The sequence below is a fragment of the Tilletiopsis washingtonensis genome (assembly GCF_003144115.1).
Source record: "Tilletiopsis washingtonensis strain MCA 4186 unplaced genomic scaffold FA09scaffold_6, whole genome shotgun sequence".
NCBI classification, from domain to species: Eukaryota; Fungi; Basidiomycota; class Exobasidiomycetes; order Entylomatales; genus Tilletiopsis; species Tilletiopsis washingtonensis.
In genome coordinates, this window is record NW_020312003.1 from 659816 (window position 1) to 674599 (window position 14784).

Below are 14784 nucleotides of genomic sequence, written 5' to 3' on the forward strand. Positions count from 1 at the left end.
GCCTCCCCAGCGACAGGAGCAGCTAGCAGTGCTACTGCAATGCTGGTCAAAATGCTGGGATGATGAGACGTGTTGAGCTTCTTCAGCCCCTTCCCCTTGCGACCGAGCAGGTGGACGTGCGGCCCGACCTCTGTTGGCCGTCGCGGTGAGGGACGCGTTGCTGTCGCGTGTCTTTGCGCGCGTGCGTGTTGCTGCTGCCGCCGCTCGCTCACATGCGGCACGGCGCTGGACGAAGCCGCCCGGCACTGCCAGATCTGGCGCCGCTCCCTTCGAAGGCCGGCCGGCCGTCGCTGGATCCTGCTTCCTTCTCAGCCACCACCTCTCCGCGCCAGCAACATGGCCACAATGCTGCACACGCTCAAAGTGTGCGTCACCGACGATGCCACGTCTTCGCACCCGCTCGTGCTCGCGGCCCGCCGCCGCCTGCGCCTGCCAGCACCCGGCGAGAAGGGCGAGCTGCCGGTCATCTGGCGCATGCAGCACCAGTATCTGCTCGATGCAGTTCTGGAAGATAGCAGCGTCTGGGCTGGTGCCTCCGCCGCCTGGTCCGAGGCGCTCGCTGCAGCGAGGCACGCTCGCTGCAGCGAGGCACGCTCGCGAGCTCGCGGACGAACGGGCCTTCTGGGACAGCGTCAAGACTGGCTCCACGGTCTCGCATGCCGACGCCTCCGTCTGTGCGGCTGCATCCGCTGCATCGGCCTGGCCTTGTCTCAGCGAAGCGCAACAGGCTTCTCTTGCTGCGCTGCATGGCGTCCATGCCCACAGCGTCTCGCCGGCCTTCTCCTCGATCTGCGACAAGGACACGTATTTCGCCGCGTCGTCGATCTTCCGCGAGACGCTTCTCGCGCCCGCTGCGGCCAGCTGGACCATCGCTGATGGCGCGCTCGGTCACGTTGCGCTGCTCCTCGGCGTGGCCGAAGCAGCAGGCGGCGGCGGCAAGGAGCAGCCCCAGCTGGGTCCAGTGCCGCCGTACGCTGCCAAAGAAGTGCCTCTGAATCTGCCGCGCTGGACAGTCAAGCTGGGCGCGAGCGCACCTCTGTCTCTCGCAGAGCATGCTCACCTGGCTCGCATGTCGTTCGCCGCCATTGCGCGCATGTCCGACCAGCACGCGCCCGACGCGACTGCTTCGACCTCGACGTGGACCGTCTGCCTGAGCGAAGAGCAGCTCTGCGCCTTCGAGCTCGCTGCTCGGGAGGACTGGCTGCAACGCCTCCTACCGCGTCTCGTCGAGGGGCCGCACGGCGCACTGGCCGCGGCCGCCAGCGGACGCCTGCGTTCTGCTCTTTTCAAGAGCTACGAGACGGCGCACGCGAGGCCCGACGTCCACTCTTACTGGACCGCTCGTGCCTGCATGGTCTGCGGCCTCGAAGTCGCGTACTGCGATGCCACTCACATCGTCCCGCCCTTCGTCGGCAAGTGGCTGTACGAGAGGGCCATGCAGCCACTTGCGTGTTCCTCGACACCGGAGCCACGCGTCCGCATCGAACAGCTCAGCCTGCTGGACGCTCGCCTGGGCGCATTTGCACTTCGCGGGGGCGACAGTCGTGAGCCGACCAGCGAGCGTGACGCCGGGCTCAACGCGCACCGCAACGGCTTCTTCCTGTGCAAGTTCGAGACACCACTCTTCAAGAACTTCTCGATCGTGCTCACGCCCTCGCTCAACTTTGTCCATGTCACGCGACCTCTGTATCGCCGGCCCCATGCAGACGTGCCTCACGACAGGACTCGACCGGCAGTCGGGTGGCACGAGCCCGTGCCGAGAAGCGATGCGACTCTGTTCCCGCCTGAGAAGTATCTGATGGAGCAGAAGCTCCCCGCCGTCCATCTCGCGGCGCACGGATCGATGTGCGCCCTCTACCTCACCGAGGAGTTCTGCAACAACTTGCTCGGACATCCGACGCTTGAGCGCGCGGTGCAGGACGGCCGTCGAGAGACGCGAGAGAAGCATGAAGATGAGAGCGAAGCAGAGCTGCTGGAGCGTGTCAAGCGCGAGCAGGCTGCCGAGCTCGAACACCAGGAGCGCTGCGCGCTGGCGTACCGCACCGCGCTTGCGCTCTTCGCCGCCCATCCGCAAGCTCGCGCGTCGCAGGGCAAGGCTGTGGCCGAGCAAGCCATGCAGGAGGCGGCACACGCCGAGGGATCAGACGAATCAGAGAGCAGCGGAACTGTGACGCCGACGGGAACTGTGACGCCGACGGGCCCAGCGGAAGACCAGAAGGCGGGCCTTGCGGGTCTGGCAATCTTTGCGGCGTTCGCGGCGGCGCGCCGCTAGCGGCCGCGGTCGGGCAGGACGGATGTGAGTGGAGGTGAACTGTAGGAGAGGAGTGGAGCAACCTGTAGCGATACCCCTGAACTCGATACCATGCTAGCGAGGCTGTGTGTCGAGAGGCAGGCCCGGAAGCAGGTGTGCGGCAAGGACGATACCGTGGGAACAAGGTGGAGGCGCCGCCGAGTCCGAGTTCCGCGAGCACTTTGGCTGATGAGGGGCACGGGCCGCCGCAGCGACACGCCTGTTTCCCGACCACCACACCTCTGCAAAGCCTGCAGCACAAGATCAGGGCCGCAGCAGCAGCGCCATGTCGAGCGCCTTTGCCGGCCCGTCGGCGTACCCAGGCGCGCTGGGCCAGCTGCGCTCGGCGCCGCGCCTCACCTATGCCGCCGCCTCGCGCCTGCGCCGCGAGCAGCAGTGGCGCGAGTCGGCCGTGCGTACGCTGGACCGCATCGCCGTGCTCGGCGGGCCCAGCGACGAACACGCAAGCAGTGTTGTAGGCCACGAGGGCTGCGTCAAGTGCGTGCGGAGCCGGCGACGCGGTCCGGCTGCGGCTGACACGCCCTGCAGTGCGCTCGCTTGGTCCGACGACGGCACGCTGCTGGCGTCCGGCTCGGACGACCGGCGAATTTGTCTCTGGAAGCTAGGCTCGGATGGCGTGCATCAAGTCGATGCTGCTGCGAGCGGACGTGCTGCGTCTGGGAGAAGCTTCTCGCTCCGCGACGAGGAGCGTGGCTGGCCCGACCCAGGCGTCGGCCTAGCTACAGTCGTCGAGACGGGACATCGCGCGAACAGTGCGTGTCGTGAGATCGAGACGAGACTCGGCGCTGACACTTTTGAGCAGTCTTCTCTGTCAAGTTTGCGCCGCACAGCACGTCGCGCTTCTTCACCGCTGCTGGCGACTCGCAGATGCGCGTCTTTGACCTGTCGCTCAGCAGCGCGGAGCAGCACTCTCGCATCACGCCGACGGGCAGCTACGACGTCTTCCCAGAGCGTGGCGGCGCATGCACACGAGTGCTCAAGTGCCACACCGCACGGGTCAAGCGCATCAGCGTCGAGGTGAGTGGGCCGTCGTGCGCCACAAGCTCCCGGCTGACGTGCAGCAGGGTCCCGACACCTTTCTCAGTTGGTGGGTAGGGGCGCTGATCCTCATTGCCCTGACTGACATTCTCTGCAGCGCGGAAGACGGAGAGGTGCGGCAGACAGACTTGCGCGTGAATCACACCTGCAAACGCAGCCGGTCGTACGGCCAAGGATGCCCAGCACCGCTGCTGCGGCACTCGATGGAGCTGTACTCGCTCTCCGTCTCAAAACAGGAGCCGTGGCTCTTTGTCGTGGCCGGCACAAGCGAGTATGCCTACCTGCACGATCGGCGCATGGTGCCGCGTCTCATTCAGCAGGAGTGGGGCGTTGTGCCGCGCGGTGACGACGGCGCGCTCACGACGTGCGTGCGTCGCTTTGGCCGGCCAGACGAAGGGTGGGACGTGACGGACAAGGCAGGGCGAGACGGCTCCTGCCATATCACTGCAGCCAAGATCGAGGAGACGATGGGCCGCGACGTGAGTCTGACGCATGCAAGCTCTCGCATATCCACTGATGTCCGCGTGTAGCTGCTGCTGTCGTATTCCGGGGCAGACTCAACAGTCTACCGCTTCAACATCCATGACGAGCCAGGCAGGACACATCACGATGTCTCGAAGCACCAGCCAAGCATCGACGAGGTCGCTGCGCTTCACGCACGCATTGGCACGGCTCGAGTCCGCGAAGATGAGGCGGCGAGCCCAGAAGAGCCTTCGCGGATGGACGTCTTTCGCGCTCGCATCGTCGGCGCGCTCTTTCCACGGCCGTCGGACAGCTGCGATCCGCACAAGGTCGGCTCGGACCTGCTCACGCTCGGCATGCTGCGCGAGGTCGTTGAGGCGGACCACGAGGCCGTGGCAGTCTGCCGAGCCCTCGTCCATCTCGCGCCGTGGGCCAGCGGCCCCGCCGACTTCTCCGCCCTTTCGACCGCGGCGCTATCGGAGCTGGTCATCGAAGACCAGCCGCCTGTTGCGCCTGAGCTCTGCGCGTTCTTGCGCCAGCTCGCCGAGTCGACCGATGCGCAGGCCACGTACGAGCAGATCTGGAGCGTGGGCGAGGCATACGTGCGCGAGCGCTGGCCGCAGTCGTGGGACAGCGAGCGCCGTGCACGCGCTGTGACTGTCGACATCCGCGAGCTGCTCGGCGATGACGAGGGCCAGCCGCCGCCGCAAGACATGGGGGCGGATGAATGGACTGACGAGGACGAGGTCGAGGGCATGAGTGTGGACGACGAGACGGACGAGAGTGAGGAGGAGGCGTCTGAGAGCAACTCGGACTCGGACGACGGCAGCGAGAGCAGCGAGCACGACAGCGAGCAAGGCAGCGCCAGCGAGACGGGCAACGCGGCGTTCAATGCGCCTCTGACGCATCCGCGCCAGCGATACCAGGGGCACATCAACGTCGACACCGTCAAGCAGGTCGACTTTGTCGGCGACGGCTTTGGTGAGTGGCCGTGACGAGTCTAGTCTGGGCTGCTGCTGACGTGCCTCACCAGTCGCGTCCGGCTCCGACTGCGGCCGCCTGTTCGTGTGGAGCAGCGAGACGGGCGAGCTACTCGCAGCCATCCGAGCCGATGGCCAGGTCGTGAATGTCTCGGTGGCCCATCCGACGCTGCCGCTGCTGGCCGTGTCCGGCATCGACGACGAGATCAAGCTGCTGGGGCCTTCGACGGCGCGCGCAATCTGCCGCGAGGCAGATCCGGACGTCGTGGCGCAAGCGAACAGGCGCAATGGCGGGTGAGTGGAAGAGGCCAAGCGTGGGACCCTGCGTTGCTGACTCGCGCCGCAGCATGCGCAACAGCTTCGGCTACTCGCGAGGCCTGCTCGCCTTGCTGCAGCAGCAGGCGACGATGGGCCCAGAGGCGCAGTGTCCGACACAATGACATTCTATGTGCGCGCCGCAAGCTGGCGCAGGTGCTCGAGCTCGCCCGACTGCTCGCACAGGGTGCGGAAGTGCCCGTCCTCGCGCTCCAGCAGCGTCGCGGGCGTGTCGAACTCAACAATTTCGCCGGCGGCCAGCACCAGGATGCGGTCGCACACCGCCACCGTCGAGAGGCGATGTGCGATTGTGAGGACCGTCGAGTCCTTGAAGCCCTCGCTGATCGCCCGCTGGATCGCAGTGTCGGTGTCGAAACTAAGGAGCGCGTGTCAGCGAGATAGCGACGAAGGCGCAGCGCCAAGCGACTCACTCCGTAGCAGAGCTCGCCTCGTCCATGATGATGACGCGGCCGGCCCGCAGCAGCGCCCGCGCCATGGCGATCAGCTGCCGCTGGCCAGCACTGAGGTTCGTGCCGCCCTCGAGAATGACAGTGTCGAGCGACACAGTGGAGCGCTCGTCGTCGTCGCCCTGTAACGAGGCTGGCGCACTGCTCACGCGGCTGGCAATCTGCGACTGCGATGGCGGTGTGCGCAGGTGGACTCGATGCAAAGCTACAGACGAAGCGTCAGCAGGGAGCTCGCTCTCGCGAGCCTGTCGCGCTCACCTTCCAGCAGCTCCTCATCGGGATGCTCGTCGAACGGGTCTATGTTGGACCGCACGGTGCCGCTGAAGAGCGTGGGGTCCTGAGGAATGATGGACAGTCTAGAACGGAGGTCTCGCAGGCCCAGATCTGCGATGCTGATCCCGTCTATGGAGATGGAGCCCGCGTCGAACTCGACGAAGCGGAAGAGGGCAAGTGCGAGGCTGCGGAAGGTCAGCGCTGTGGCGACGAAGTCTGGCCGGAGCACTCACGTCGACTTGCCGCTGCCGGTCCGGCCCACGATGCCCAGCTTCTCGCCTGGCCGCACCGTAAATGACACATTGCGCAGCGCCGGCTCGAGGTCCGGCGCGTAGCGGAGCGTCAGGTTCTCGAACTTGATCTCGCCTCGCGCAGGCCACGAGGCCGGCGGCCGGCAACCGGTGATCGCGGCAGGCTCTTGCTTGGTGCGCTCCGGGCTGATGAGGTCCTGCAGACGCTCGATGGAGTTGAGGTCCTGATCGAGTGTACTCTGGAAGCGCGACAGCCAGTACACGGCGCCGACGACTGTCTGCAGCGAGGTGAGGGCGACTGGAGAGGGTGTCAGAGTGCACGGCTGTGTGTCATTCGGTTGTTCACTCACCACCTGCGAGGCCGGCCGGGATGCCGCCGTTGAGCGCTGCCACGCTTGCCGTGGCTGTGCCGACGGCACCGAGTACGTCTAGCCGCACGAGCGCCCATCGCGAGCTGAACCAGAAGAGCGCAAAGGAGCTCGACATCTGGTCCAGGTTGACGAGGAACTCTGCGAGCAGGCGGCGCTCTGCAGCGAACGCGCGGACGGTCTCAAGGCCGGAGAGCAGCTCAGAGAAGCTGCAGTGGACATGTCAGATGCGAAGCCGGCGACACACGCTCGTTCTACACACCGTGCAAAGATCGGCGAGCGGCTCGTCGACTCGATGCGCCGGAATGAGCGAGCTGTCGCAACGTATCGCCGTGCGACCTGCCAGTTGATGAGCGCCAGGAATGCGACGGGCAGCAGCATCGTTGGCAGCGTGAGGGTCACGACGACGAGCGACGTGAAAAGGCCGAGAATGTACACGCTCATCGCCTGCAGCGTGTCCGTGCAGCTCTCGTCGACCTGGCTGACGTCCTTTGACATTGTGTTGAGCACGCGGCCGCGCCTGTGGAACGGAGTTAGCATGTGGCGCCGATATCTGTTACGCGCGACTCACGGAGTCTGATCGAGCCAGCGAGACGTCGCAGACATGAGCGAGCCCAGCGCCTGGCCAAAGATGCGCCGAGCAGCGCGTCGTCCGCCGCCTTGCATAATCAAGATCACGCAGAGCATGAGCAGGAAGCCGACGGCCTGCAGGCCCACGAAGCCGAGCAGATACAGTAGAGGAGCCTCGTCGCCGCGCATTGCTGAGAGCGCTCCTTCATGAGCGATGTGCACCGCATGATGCAGCGCTCCGAGCGCCGGCAGCTCAATGAACGGCAGCAGCAGACTGCGAGCAGAGGCAGTGCCCCACCAGCTGAGGTAGAACTTCTCGCCGACATCGGTGCTCTGCCGCAGCAGCATGGCGCTAAACGCGAAAGCCAGCGTCGCGTAGCCAAAGGCACGCAGGTACGAGACGTACACCTTGAGCTTGGTGCCACCGGTGGAGCGGCGCTCCTTGGACACGAGCTGGCCTGCATCGGTCGAGGCCGCGATCTTTGGCGGAGCCGCTGTTGCATCAGCGGGCGTGTTTTCCTTCTCGCTATCAGTGGCGCTATCGCGCACGGCTGGCGCGAGATGCCCAGAGGCGCGCAGCTCGTCGGGCGAGCCTTGTGCCTCGATGTGCCCGCGGCTGAGCTTCACCACGTGCGCGCACGGGATGGTCAGCGCAAGGTCGACGTGGTGCGTGACGAGCACGACGGTGCGGTCCTTGAGCAGCGGTCCGGCAAGAAGGTCCTCGACGATGCGTTTGCCCGTCGTAGCATCAAGCGCACTGAGGACATCGTCGAGTAGGACAGTCTGAGAGGGGGCGTACACTGCTCGTGCCAGAGCAACTCGCGCGCGCTGCCCGCCGCTCAGCGTCAGGCCGCCCTCGCCGATCTCCGCTGCGTCGCCGCCAGGCAGGATGGCCAAGTCTGGCGCCAGGCAGCAGGCCACGAGTGTCTGCTCGTAGCGCGTCGCCTCGAATGGCGAGCCAAAGAGAATGTTGTTCCGGATCGTCGCGTTCTGCAGCCACGGCCGCTGGGCGCAGAAGGAGACGAGACGGTCGCGCGTCTTGGGCAGATACACGGCGCCGTCGTCCTCCATAATCATCTCGCCGAGCAGCGCCGAGAGCAGCGACGACTTGCCGCTGGCTGTTGGGCCGACGACGAGCGAGAGCTTGCCCTGTGGGAAGATGACGGACAGGTCGCGCAGGGAAAAGGGCTCCGCGGGCGTGGCTGTGCCAGATGTTGTCGCTGTTACTGCTACCTTCGGCGTCTCGGGTGCGGGCTTGGAGCGTAGACGCAGCTTGGCAGCCAGGCGCGCGGCAAAGGAGCTCTTCTCGACGGCTGCGACAGGCACGTCTGCAACTGCAGAGACGGCAGGCCATCTGAACGTGGCGCTCTCGAAGCCCAGACGCCCGTCTGTGACGATCTTGCTGTCGCTCGCCGCGAGCGTAGACACCCAGGCGGGCACCTCGTCGCTGCGCAGGTAGTCCTCGATGCGCTCAAGCGAGACGCGCGCGTTCAGGATGTTGTTGATGTACATTGGCAGCACCGAGAGCGCGTTGCGCATCGATGTGATCACGGCGATCGCGGGAAAGGCGACGGAGATCGTGAGGCGATGGCCGCTCAGCGTGTAGGCGAGGAAGGAGAGCGAGGTGATGCAGGCCGGCGTCGCGCCCCAGAGCACGGAGTTGAGGGCTGAGAGACGCTGCCGCTTGCGCAGGAGCGACAGCTCGTGCTCGCGTGCCTCGATGATGCGCGCCTTGAACTGCTCCTCCTGCGCAAAGTAGCGGATAGGCCGCAGCGCAGAGAACATCTCTGCGATGAGGCCTGTCCGGCGATCGCGCGCGGCGCCGAGCTCGCGCGTGATGCGCATCGAGCGGCGCGTGAGGAGCGACTGGAGCGGCGTCGAGATGAGCAGCACCGAGAAGCCCGCCAGCGCGCTCCAGCCCAGCAAGTTGTAGAGGAACACACCGGCGACGAGGATTTCGATGGGGCTCGAGTAGAGGAAGTAGGCGCCAGCGAGCAGCACCGAGATCTTCTGCGCGTCGACGGCCATCAGCGAGACGATGGCGCCCAGGTCGCGTGCTCCGGCTGCCGGCTTCTTGGGCGCGCCTGGTGCCGCAGTCTCAGCCTCGCCAGCCTGCTGATTCGCCCGCGTCCGCAGTGCCTTGTTGTAGATGAGGCTGATCAGCTCGCCGCGCGTGCGAATGCATGCTCTGCGCCCGTGATACAGGTGCTGCAGGTCAGTCTGCGCCTTGAGCACGCTTGCAGTAAAGGCAGCCAGCGGCAGCAGGTATGCCGAGGACGGGACCTTGCCAGTTGGGCTGCTCGCCGCCTGCGTGATCGCCTCGAGGATCCGCTTGAGAAAGAACGGCCCGCTGACGGACAGCGCCGCGGACACGAACGTGAGGGTTGCGTCCGCGAAGACGTCATGGGCGTTGGCGATCCACAGCCGCTGGAGGAGCGTGCCGGACAGCGCCTCCATCTTGCGCAGGATGAGCGCGCTTCGGCTGGAAGCAGAGAGGGCAAACACGTCGCCGTCGTCGAGATCGCGCTTGAAGCCCTCGTTAATGAGCGGCGTGAGCCAGCTAAATGTGACCCACTCGAGCAGCGTCGCGTAGTCCTCGCGCGCTGGAGGCGGCACACCGGGCGCGAGAGGCGGCGCCGGGTACGGCGAGAGCGGCAGCGACGCGGCCAGCAGCACAAGGACCAGCGCTGGCAGACCTGTGAGGACTGGCACCAAGAGTGGCTGTCTGAGCAGCACTGCGTCGAGCAGCACCAGCAGCGCCGCGACCAAGTGGCACAGCCCGATCAGCAGCGTCGCCCATGGCGGCGTGACGGGCGGGCTGCGCAGCGTGCGGAACAGCACGTAAAGCTGCAGGCACGTCAGCAAGACGACAACCACGGCGGCCCGCGTCGACTCACCCAGCTGAAGGCGCTTGCACCCGCATAGTCCAGTCGCGCCGCCGTCCACGCCAGCTCTGCCGCCGCGATGACCGCCAGACCCGCCGTGACGCTCCTCGACGCACGCAGGCGCGGCTCTGCGCGCACGCCGTCGCCGAGCAGCGGCGCTTGCTCATCTGCGAGCCCGTCATGCAGCAGCCGGTGCTGCTCCTCGATCTCTGTCGCTTCGGTAAGGCCGTGCTGCCGCAGCGCAGCGGCGATGCTCTGCCGTTCGACGGCGCGTGCCTCGGCGAGGTCGTCCTCGTCGACAAAGTCGAGCAGCAGCGGGCGCGCCAGGCGAGGCAGGCGGCGAGACGAGGCAGGCAGCAGTGCCGCGACCAGCGCTGCGCCCGCCACGCCTGCCGGCAGTGCGCCGTCGAGGAGGGAGAGGGCCAGTGCTGGCACCGGCATGATGGGTGTGAGGGGCAAGAGGCAGGCGAGGTGAGGCTGCCGCTGCCCCTGTGGTGCCGCCGCGATAGGGTCCGGTGTGGAGAACAAGCGCGCAGCAGCGCCGCCGCGCGGCCGCGCACTCTTACTGCCGGCGGCTCGGCAGTCTCGCGCTGACCTCACGGCCGCTAGCGTGCCTGACAGCGTGGGAACGCTGCCGAGTGCGAGGAACGGCGCGGCGGCAGCCGCGCGCGGATTCTTCTTCCTGCTTCAGCACCACCACGTCCACTGCAAGCCCATCTCGCATGGTCGACCCAACAGCCACAGCGGGGCCCTCGACAGCCGTGTCGCTGCAGCGATCCCGCGAGTTTCTGGCACAGCGTCTCGAGCCGGACCTGCGCGAGGCGTACGCTACCGTGGCGCGCCTGCAGCAGGAGCAGCGCGACTGGATCGACGGCGCACGACAGCTGCGGGCGCTGCAAAGAGGGCCACAACGGGCAGAGCTGGGCGAAGGAGTCAGCATCGACGTCGTCGTGTGAGCGGATACGCTTCAGATGCGCAACTGCGGCGCTGACGTCCTCTCGCAGCGCCGAAAACGGTCCATTGCCGCGTGTCGATCTCGGCCTGCCCGGCACGGAGATGTACGCTGAGCTGACGCCCGAGGAGGGCTCTGACTTCTGCGATCGGCGAGCTGCGCTTGTGCTGCCGAAGATCCGGCGAGCTGAGGAGCGCGTCGGCGAGATCGAGGCGCACCTGCATCTGGTGAGCCGCATCTGCCACGTCCCTCCTGTGCGCCGCTCACATCCTCTGCAGGCGGCACAGAGCATCGCACAGCTCGAGGCGCTGCAGTCTGGCGAGAATCGCTCTGTCATCGATGGGCTCAGTGTACCGTGATACGCCGTGAATGCGAGGCATGAGCATCGAGGAGGCGAGGCGTGAGCAGCGAGCCTGAAGCTGAGCAAAAGCAGCGCTGAGAGAGAGGCACGGTCATCAAGGCGAGGCGCGATCATCGAGACAAGAGCAGCAGCGGCGTGAAGGCGAGGCATGAATTGAGCGAATGCCAGCGTGCCTTGTAAGTGGACAGGGTGAAGAAGTGCGGGTGTGAAGGAGAGTTGGGGCGAGCGGGTGACGCGGAAGGTATTAGGGGCAGGAGACAAGTGAGACGGATAAGTGAGGGTGCTGACGGGTGTCGAGGGCCAGGAGCCGACGACGAAGAAGGCGAGGGTTGGCGCGGCGCAGCGACGACGAGGCTGGCTCACCGGCGCGCCGCGTAGGAGACGGTCAGAACGCTTAGGCGAGGTTGAGCGGGCGGCGCTTGGAGCCCGGGTGGCGGCGCTTCTTGAGCGGCGAGCCGCCGAGGCTGTCGGTGAGCGCCGAGAGGCTGTCCGAGTCGGTGAGCGCTGAGAGGCTGTCGGTGTCGGTGAGCGCCGAGAGACTGTTCGTGTCGCCGAGCGAGGAGAGGCTGTCGGTGCCGGGCACGGCGCCGAGGCTGTTGAGGCTGCTCGTGTCGGTGGGCGCGTCGAACGAGGGAAGGTCACGCTTGCCGAATGCGCGGGCCTGCTTTGCGGCCTTGTACTGCTTCTTGGCCTGGCCCTTCTACTTCTGCTGGCTGGCCTGCTGGCCACCGGTGCTCTGGTCGTACTGAGCAAGCTCATAGTAGACCTCATTGAGGAGCGGCAGCTGCTCGAGCAGCGACTGCGGCGTGCTGCTGCCGTCGTCCTGGCGCTTGCGCTGGGAGTCGAGGCCGATGGGCGCCTGGCTTCCGAGGTAGATCAGCTCGTTGTAGAACTCGCTGACGTCCGCGTAGGCCGACAGCGGCGTGGACCCGTCAAGCGACTCGAGCTGGTTGTACAGGGCGTCCAGGAGACCGTATTGCGACAGCACACCATCGTCCTGGCGCTTCTTGAGCTGCGAGGGCTGAGTGTCCGTCGAGCCAGTGCTCTGGTCGTACGCCTGCAGCTCTACAGCGGTCTCATAGAGCGTCGGCAGCTGCCCGAGAAGGCTGTTGTCGGTAGAGTCGTCGCGCTTGCGCTGCTCGCCGATGGGGTCCTGCTGGTCGAGGTACGCCTGCGTATGGGGAGGGCATCAGCACCGCCGCAGGCAATGCGAGATCCATACTGGACGCACCAGCTCGCTGAGCAGCTCGCTCAACTCAGAGTACGAGGACAGGGGCGAGCTTCCGTCAAGGCTGATGAGCTCTCCCGCAATCTCCTGGAGCTCGGGATAAGAGTCCAGGACAATGCCGCCGTCCTGACGCTTCTTCTGCTGCTGCAGCTTCTTGGCCTTGAAGCCGCCGAAGTTGGGAGCCTGGCCCGTGAGCGCGCTGAGCTGGCCGGTGACACCGTTGAGCGAGTCGAGAAGAGCACGCTTCTTGAAGCCGCCGACGCCCTCCTCGAGGTTGCTGAGCTCGCTCGTGACGCTGTCGATTGTGGACTGGAGGTCGACCTGGCGCTTCTTGATGTTGCGCTGCTCCATGAGCAGGTCGCGGCGGAAGGCCAGAAGGTCTTGCACCTTGCCCAGCTGGCTGGCGCCCGACAGAGCGCCTTGCTTGTTGTCTCCGTAGAGGTTGCCGACGACGGAGTTCAGGTTGACGCTGTCGAGAAGGCCGCGGCTCTGGGCGGGCACGCCGCGACGAGAAGGGCCTCCGGGCTGGACGCCTCCGTCTGCCAGAGAGTCAGCCGAAATCTCACCGTGGAAAATGCTCTCTGGACTCACTCTTCGCGGTGACCCACGAAGCCGGGTCGGACGTGTGGCCCTTGCCATCGTAGACGCAGGTGTACGTCGTGATGGTGTCGCCGTACTGTGAAAATGCTTAGTGGCTGAAGGGCGACACTGTGCGACAAGACTCAGACACTCACGCCGCTGTCGGACTCGGTCGAGTTGCTGCAGTCGAGCTTGCCGTACCAGACGTCGAGCGAGATGTTCAGCTCGCCTGCGTTGCTAGCCGACAGGTACCTACGGAGGCAGACGTCTCAGTGTGACATTCGATCGCGGCAGCGACGGCATGCCGGCCTGTCACTGAGCGACTGACCAGTTTGTGGCAAACAGGTCGTCAAGCGCGAAGCCCCAGTTGGACGAGTACGTGCCGTTGCTGTTGAAGTCGTACTTGCCGCCCATGACTAGGCGACGCGAGATGAGGATGAGCGGATGAGCGAGGACAGCGCTCGGCGAGACACCCACCTGCTGTCTGGAAGTCGCTGTTCTGGAACTGCGCGCCGCCCACGCTGTTGATGCCGTGGATTCCATCAGTAGTCACGTTGTTCTCGATGAAGGCCGTGACACGCTCGAAGAAGTCGTTGTCCTGGCTGGGCGTCGTGAGGACGTGGTTGGTGTCGGCGGCTGAGGCAAGGCATCAGTGACCTGCACGTGTTCCCGATCCCAGCATCACTGACTGATGAGCAGCTCAGCAGCGTTGGTGTGCGTGGCGTCGAGCAGGCCGCCGACGATGCCGTACAGCTGCGAGCCCGTGTAGTTGATGTTCGTGCTGAAGCCGATCGGGTTGTCCTCATCGCTCGGGTTGCCGACCTCGACGCTGCCCGTGGCGAGGTTGGGGCCCCAGGTGATGTCGTAGTCCGAAGACACGTAGCTAGGACACAAGGCTCGTCAGCCCTACGCACAGCCTAGCGAGGAGCCCGCTGCGGCTCACCCAACGCCGTCGACGGTGCCGTTGTACGAGCCATCGAGGCTGCCGGCGCTGTTGTCGCCGGGCGTGGCGAGGGTGACGGTCTGGTTGTAGACGTCGCCTGCCGCCGAGGCGACAGAGGCGAGCGCCAGTGCGAGAACACCACGCGAGATCATGGTGCGGGAAAGGAGCGTAACGCGAGCGGGAACGGGGGGAGGAGGAGATGGGAGAGGATGGAGAGACAAGTGGAGAGGTGCGGGGATGGGCCTGCTTTTAGCTCTTTCCCGTTGCGTCTCGACGCGGCTCTGGCGTGCGAGGTGACAGCCGATGGCGAGTGTCGAGGCGTGCCTGAGAAGCGCCGGAACGCGCTGCCTGATGCAAGATGAGTTCGCTGCAGGTACGCTGTGGCCGTGCCGGAGGCGAGTATACCCCGAGACAGTCGCCTCGCTGGCGCCTTGGGCGATGCGGATGCCTCCTCGCGCGAGGGGCAACGGAAGCGCCTCGGCGGAAGCTGCTGCTGCGCCCAGGCGCCTGCGAATGTTCCTGGGTGCCTTGCCGGGAATGAGAACTCGGTGCCGAGACGGACCGAGTGTCTGGGACCGGCCTCCGTCGAGTGAGGCTAGGAGCCCACTTTGCCAGCGCGCAGGACGCCAGACAGGGGCCTCCGGGATGAGAAGGAGCCGTGATTGGCGGGCCGCCGCGTGCAGTGCTCGCTTCCTTCACATCTCGGACTCTCCGGCTCCAGCATCGCAGGCCACGCGGGGACCTGAATGCCCTCCTGTCTCTGTACAGCGAAGTGAGTCTCCTGAACCGCTTCGCTGCTGC

At 65.9% G+C, this 14784-nt stretch overlaps 4 protein-coding genes across 4 annotated transcripts; 2 read left to right on the forward strand and 2 right to left on the reverse strand.

The window, feature by feature from the left end:
* Positions 1–336: 336 nt before the first annotated feature.
* Positions 337–2272, forward strand: FA09DRAFT_337612 (hypothetical protein; the record flags this gene model as incomplete). Its single annotated transcript, XM_025744019.1, has 2 exons — positions 337–485; positions 766–2272. 2 exons carry the CDS (start codon positions 337–339, stop codon positions 2270–2272), a joined length of 1656 nt encoding a protein of 551 aa, XP_025599773.1.
* Positions 2273–2524: 252 nt separating this feature from the next.
* On the forward strand, positions 2525–5465 carry FA09DRAFT_328875 (WD40 repeat-like protein). The gene is made up of 8 exons (XM_025741949.1): positions 2525–2788; positions 2840–3063; positions 3114–3328; positions 3376–3398; positions 3447–3828; positions 3880–4792; positions 4845–5085; positions 5138–5465. The coding sequence occupies exons 1-8, from the start codon at positions 2577–2579 to the stop codon at positions 5229–5231; spliced, it is 2304 nt and encodes a 767-aa protein (XP_025599774.1). The 5' UTR covers positions 2525–2576; the 3' UTR covers positions 5232–5465.
* FA09DRAFT_328876 (hypothetical protein) lies at positions 5196–10429 on the reverse strand. Its single transcript, XM_025741950.1, has 8 exons — positions 9933–10429; positions 7037–9882; positions 6728–6985; positions 6448–6674; positions 6080–6395; positions 5832–6031; positions 5538–5778; positions 5196–5482 (listed from the first exon to the last, which is right to left on the reverse strand). Exons 1-8 carry the CDS (start codon positions 10359–10361, stop codon positions 5236–5238), a joined length of 4764 nt encoding a protein of 1587 aa, XP_025599775.1. The 5' UTR covers positions 10362–10429; the 3' UTR covers positions 5196–5235.
* Positions 10430–11627: 1198 nt separating this feature from the next.
* Positions 11628–14135, reverse strand: FA09DRAFT_337616 (hypothetical protein; the record flags this gene model as incomplete). The annotated part of the gene is made up of 9 exons (XM_025744020.1): positions 11628–11835; positions 11938–12404; positions 12465–13000; positions 13053–13137; positions 13196–13292; positions 13369–13456; positions 13518–13676; positions 13730–13923; positions 13984–14135. The coding sequence occupies 9 exons, from the start codon at positions 14133–14135 to the stop codon at positions 11628–11630; spliced, it is 1986 nt and encodes a 661-aa protein (XP_025599776.1).
* Positions 14136–14784: the final 649 nt, after the last annotated feature.

Excerpts from the sequence above, each read along its gene's own strand:
- FA09DRAFT_328876 (XM_025741950.1), bottom strand. The coding sequence starts at position 10,361 with ATGCCGGTGCCAGCACTGGCCCTCTCCCTCCTCGACGGCGCACTGCCG. Across the intron at positions 6,986-7,036 it reads CGCTGGCTCGATCAGACTCC|GCGCGGCCGCGTGCTCAACA; the intron begins GTGAGTCGCGCG and ends TCCGTTCCACAG. Across the intron at positions 6,032-6,079 it reads ACCGGCAGCGGCAAGTCGAC|CCTCGCACTTGCCCTCTTCC; the intron begins GTGAGTGCTCCG and ends GACCTTCCGCAG.
- FA09DRAFT_328875 (XM_025741949.1), top strand. The coding sequence starts at position 2,577 with ATGTCGAGCGCCTTTGCCGGCCCGTCGGCGTACCCAGGCGCGCTGGGC. Across the intron at positions 3,329-3,375 it reads TCAAGCGCATCAGCGTCGAG|GGTCCCGACACCTTTCTCAG; the intron begins GTGAGTGGGCCG and ends GACGTGCAGCAG. Across the intron at positions 4,793-4,844 it reads CTTTGTCGGCGACGGCTTTG|TCGCGTCCGGCTCCGACTGC; the intron begins GTGAGTGGCCGT and ends GTGCCTCACCAG.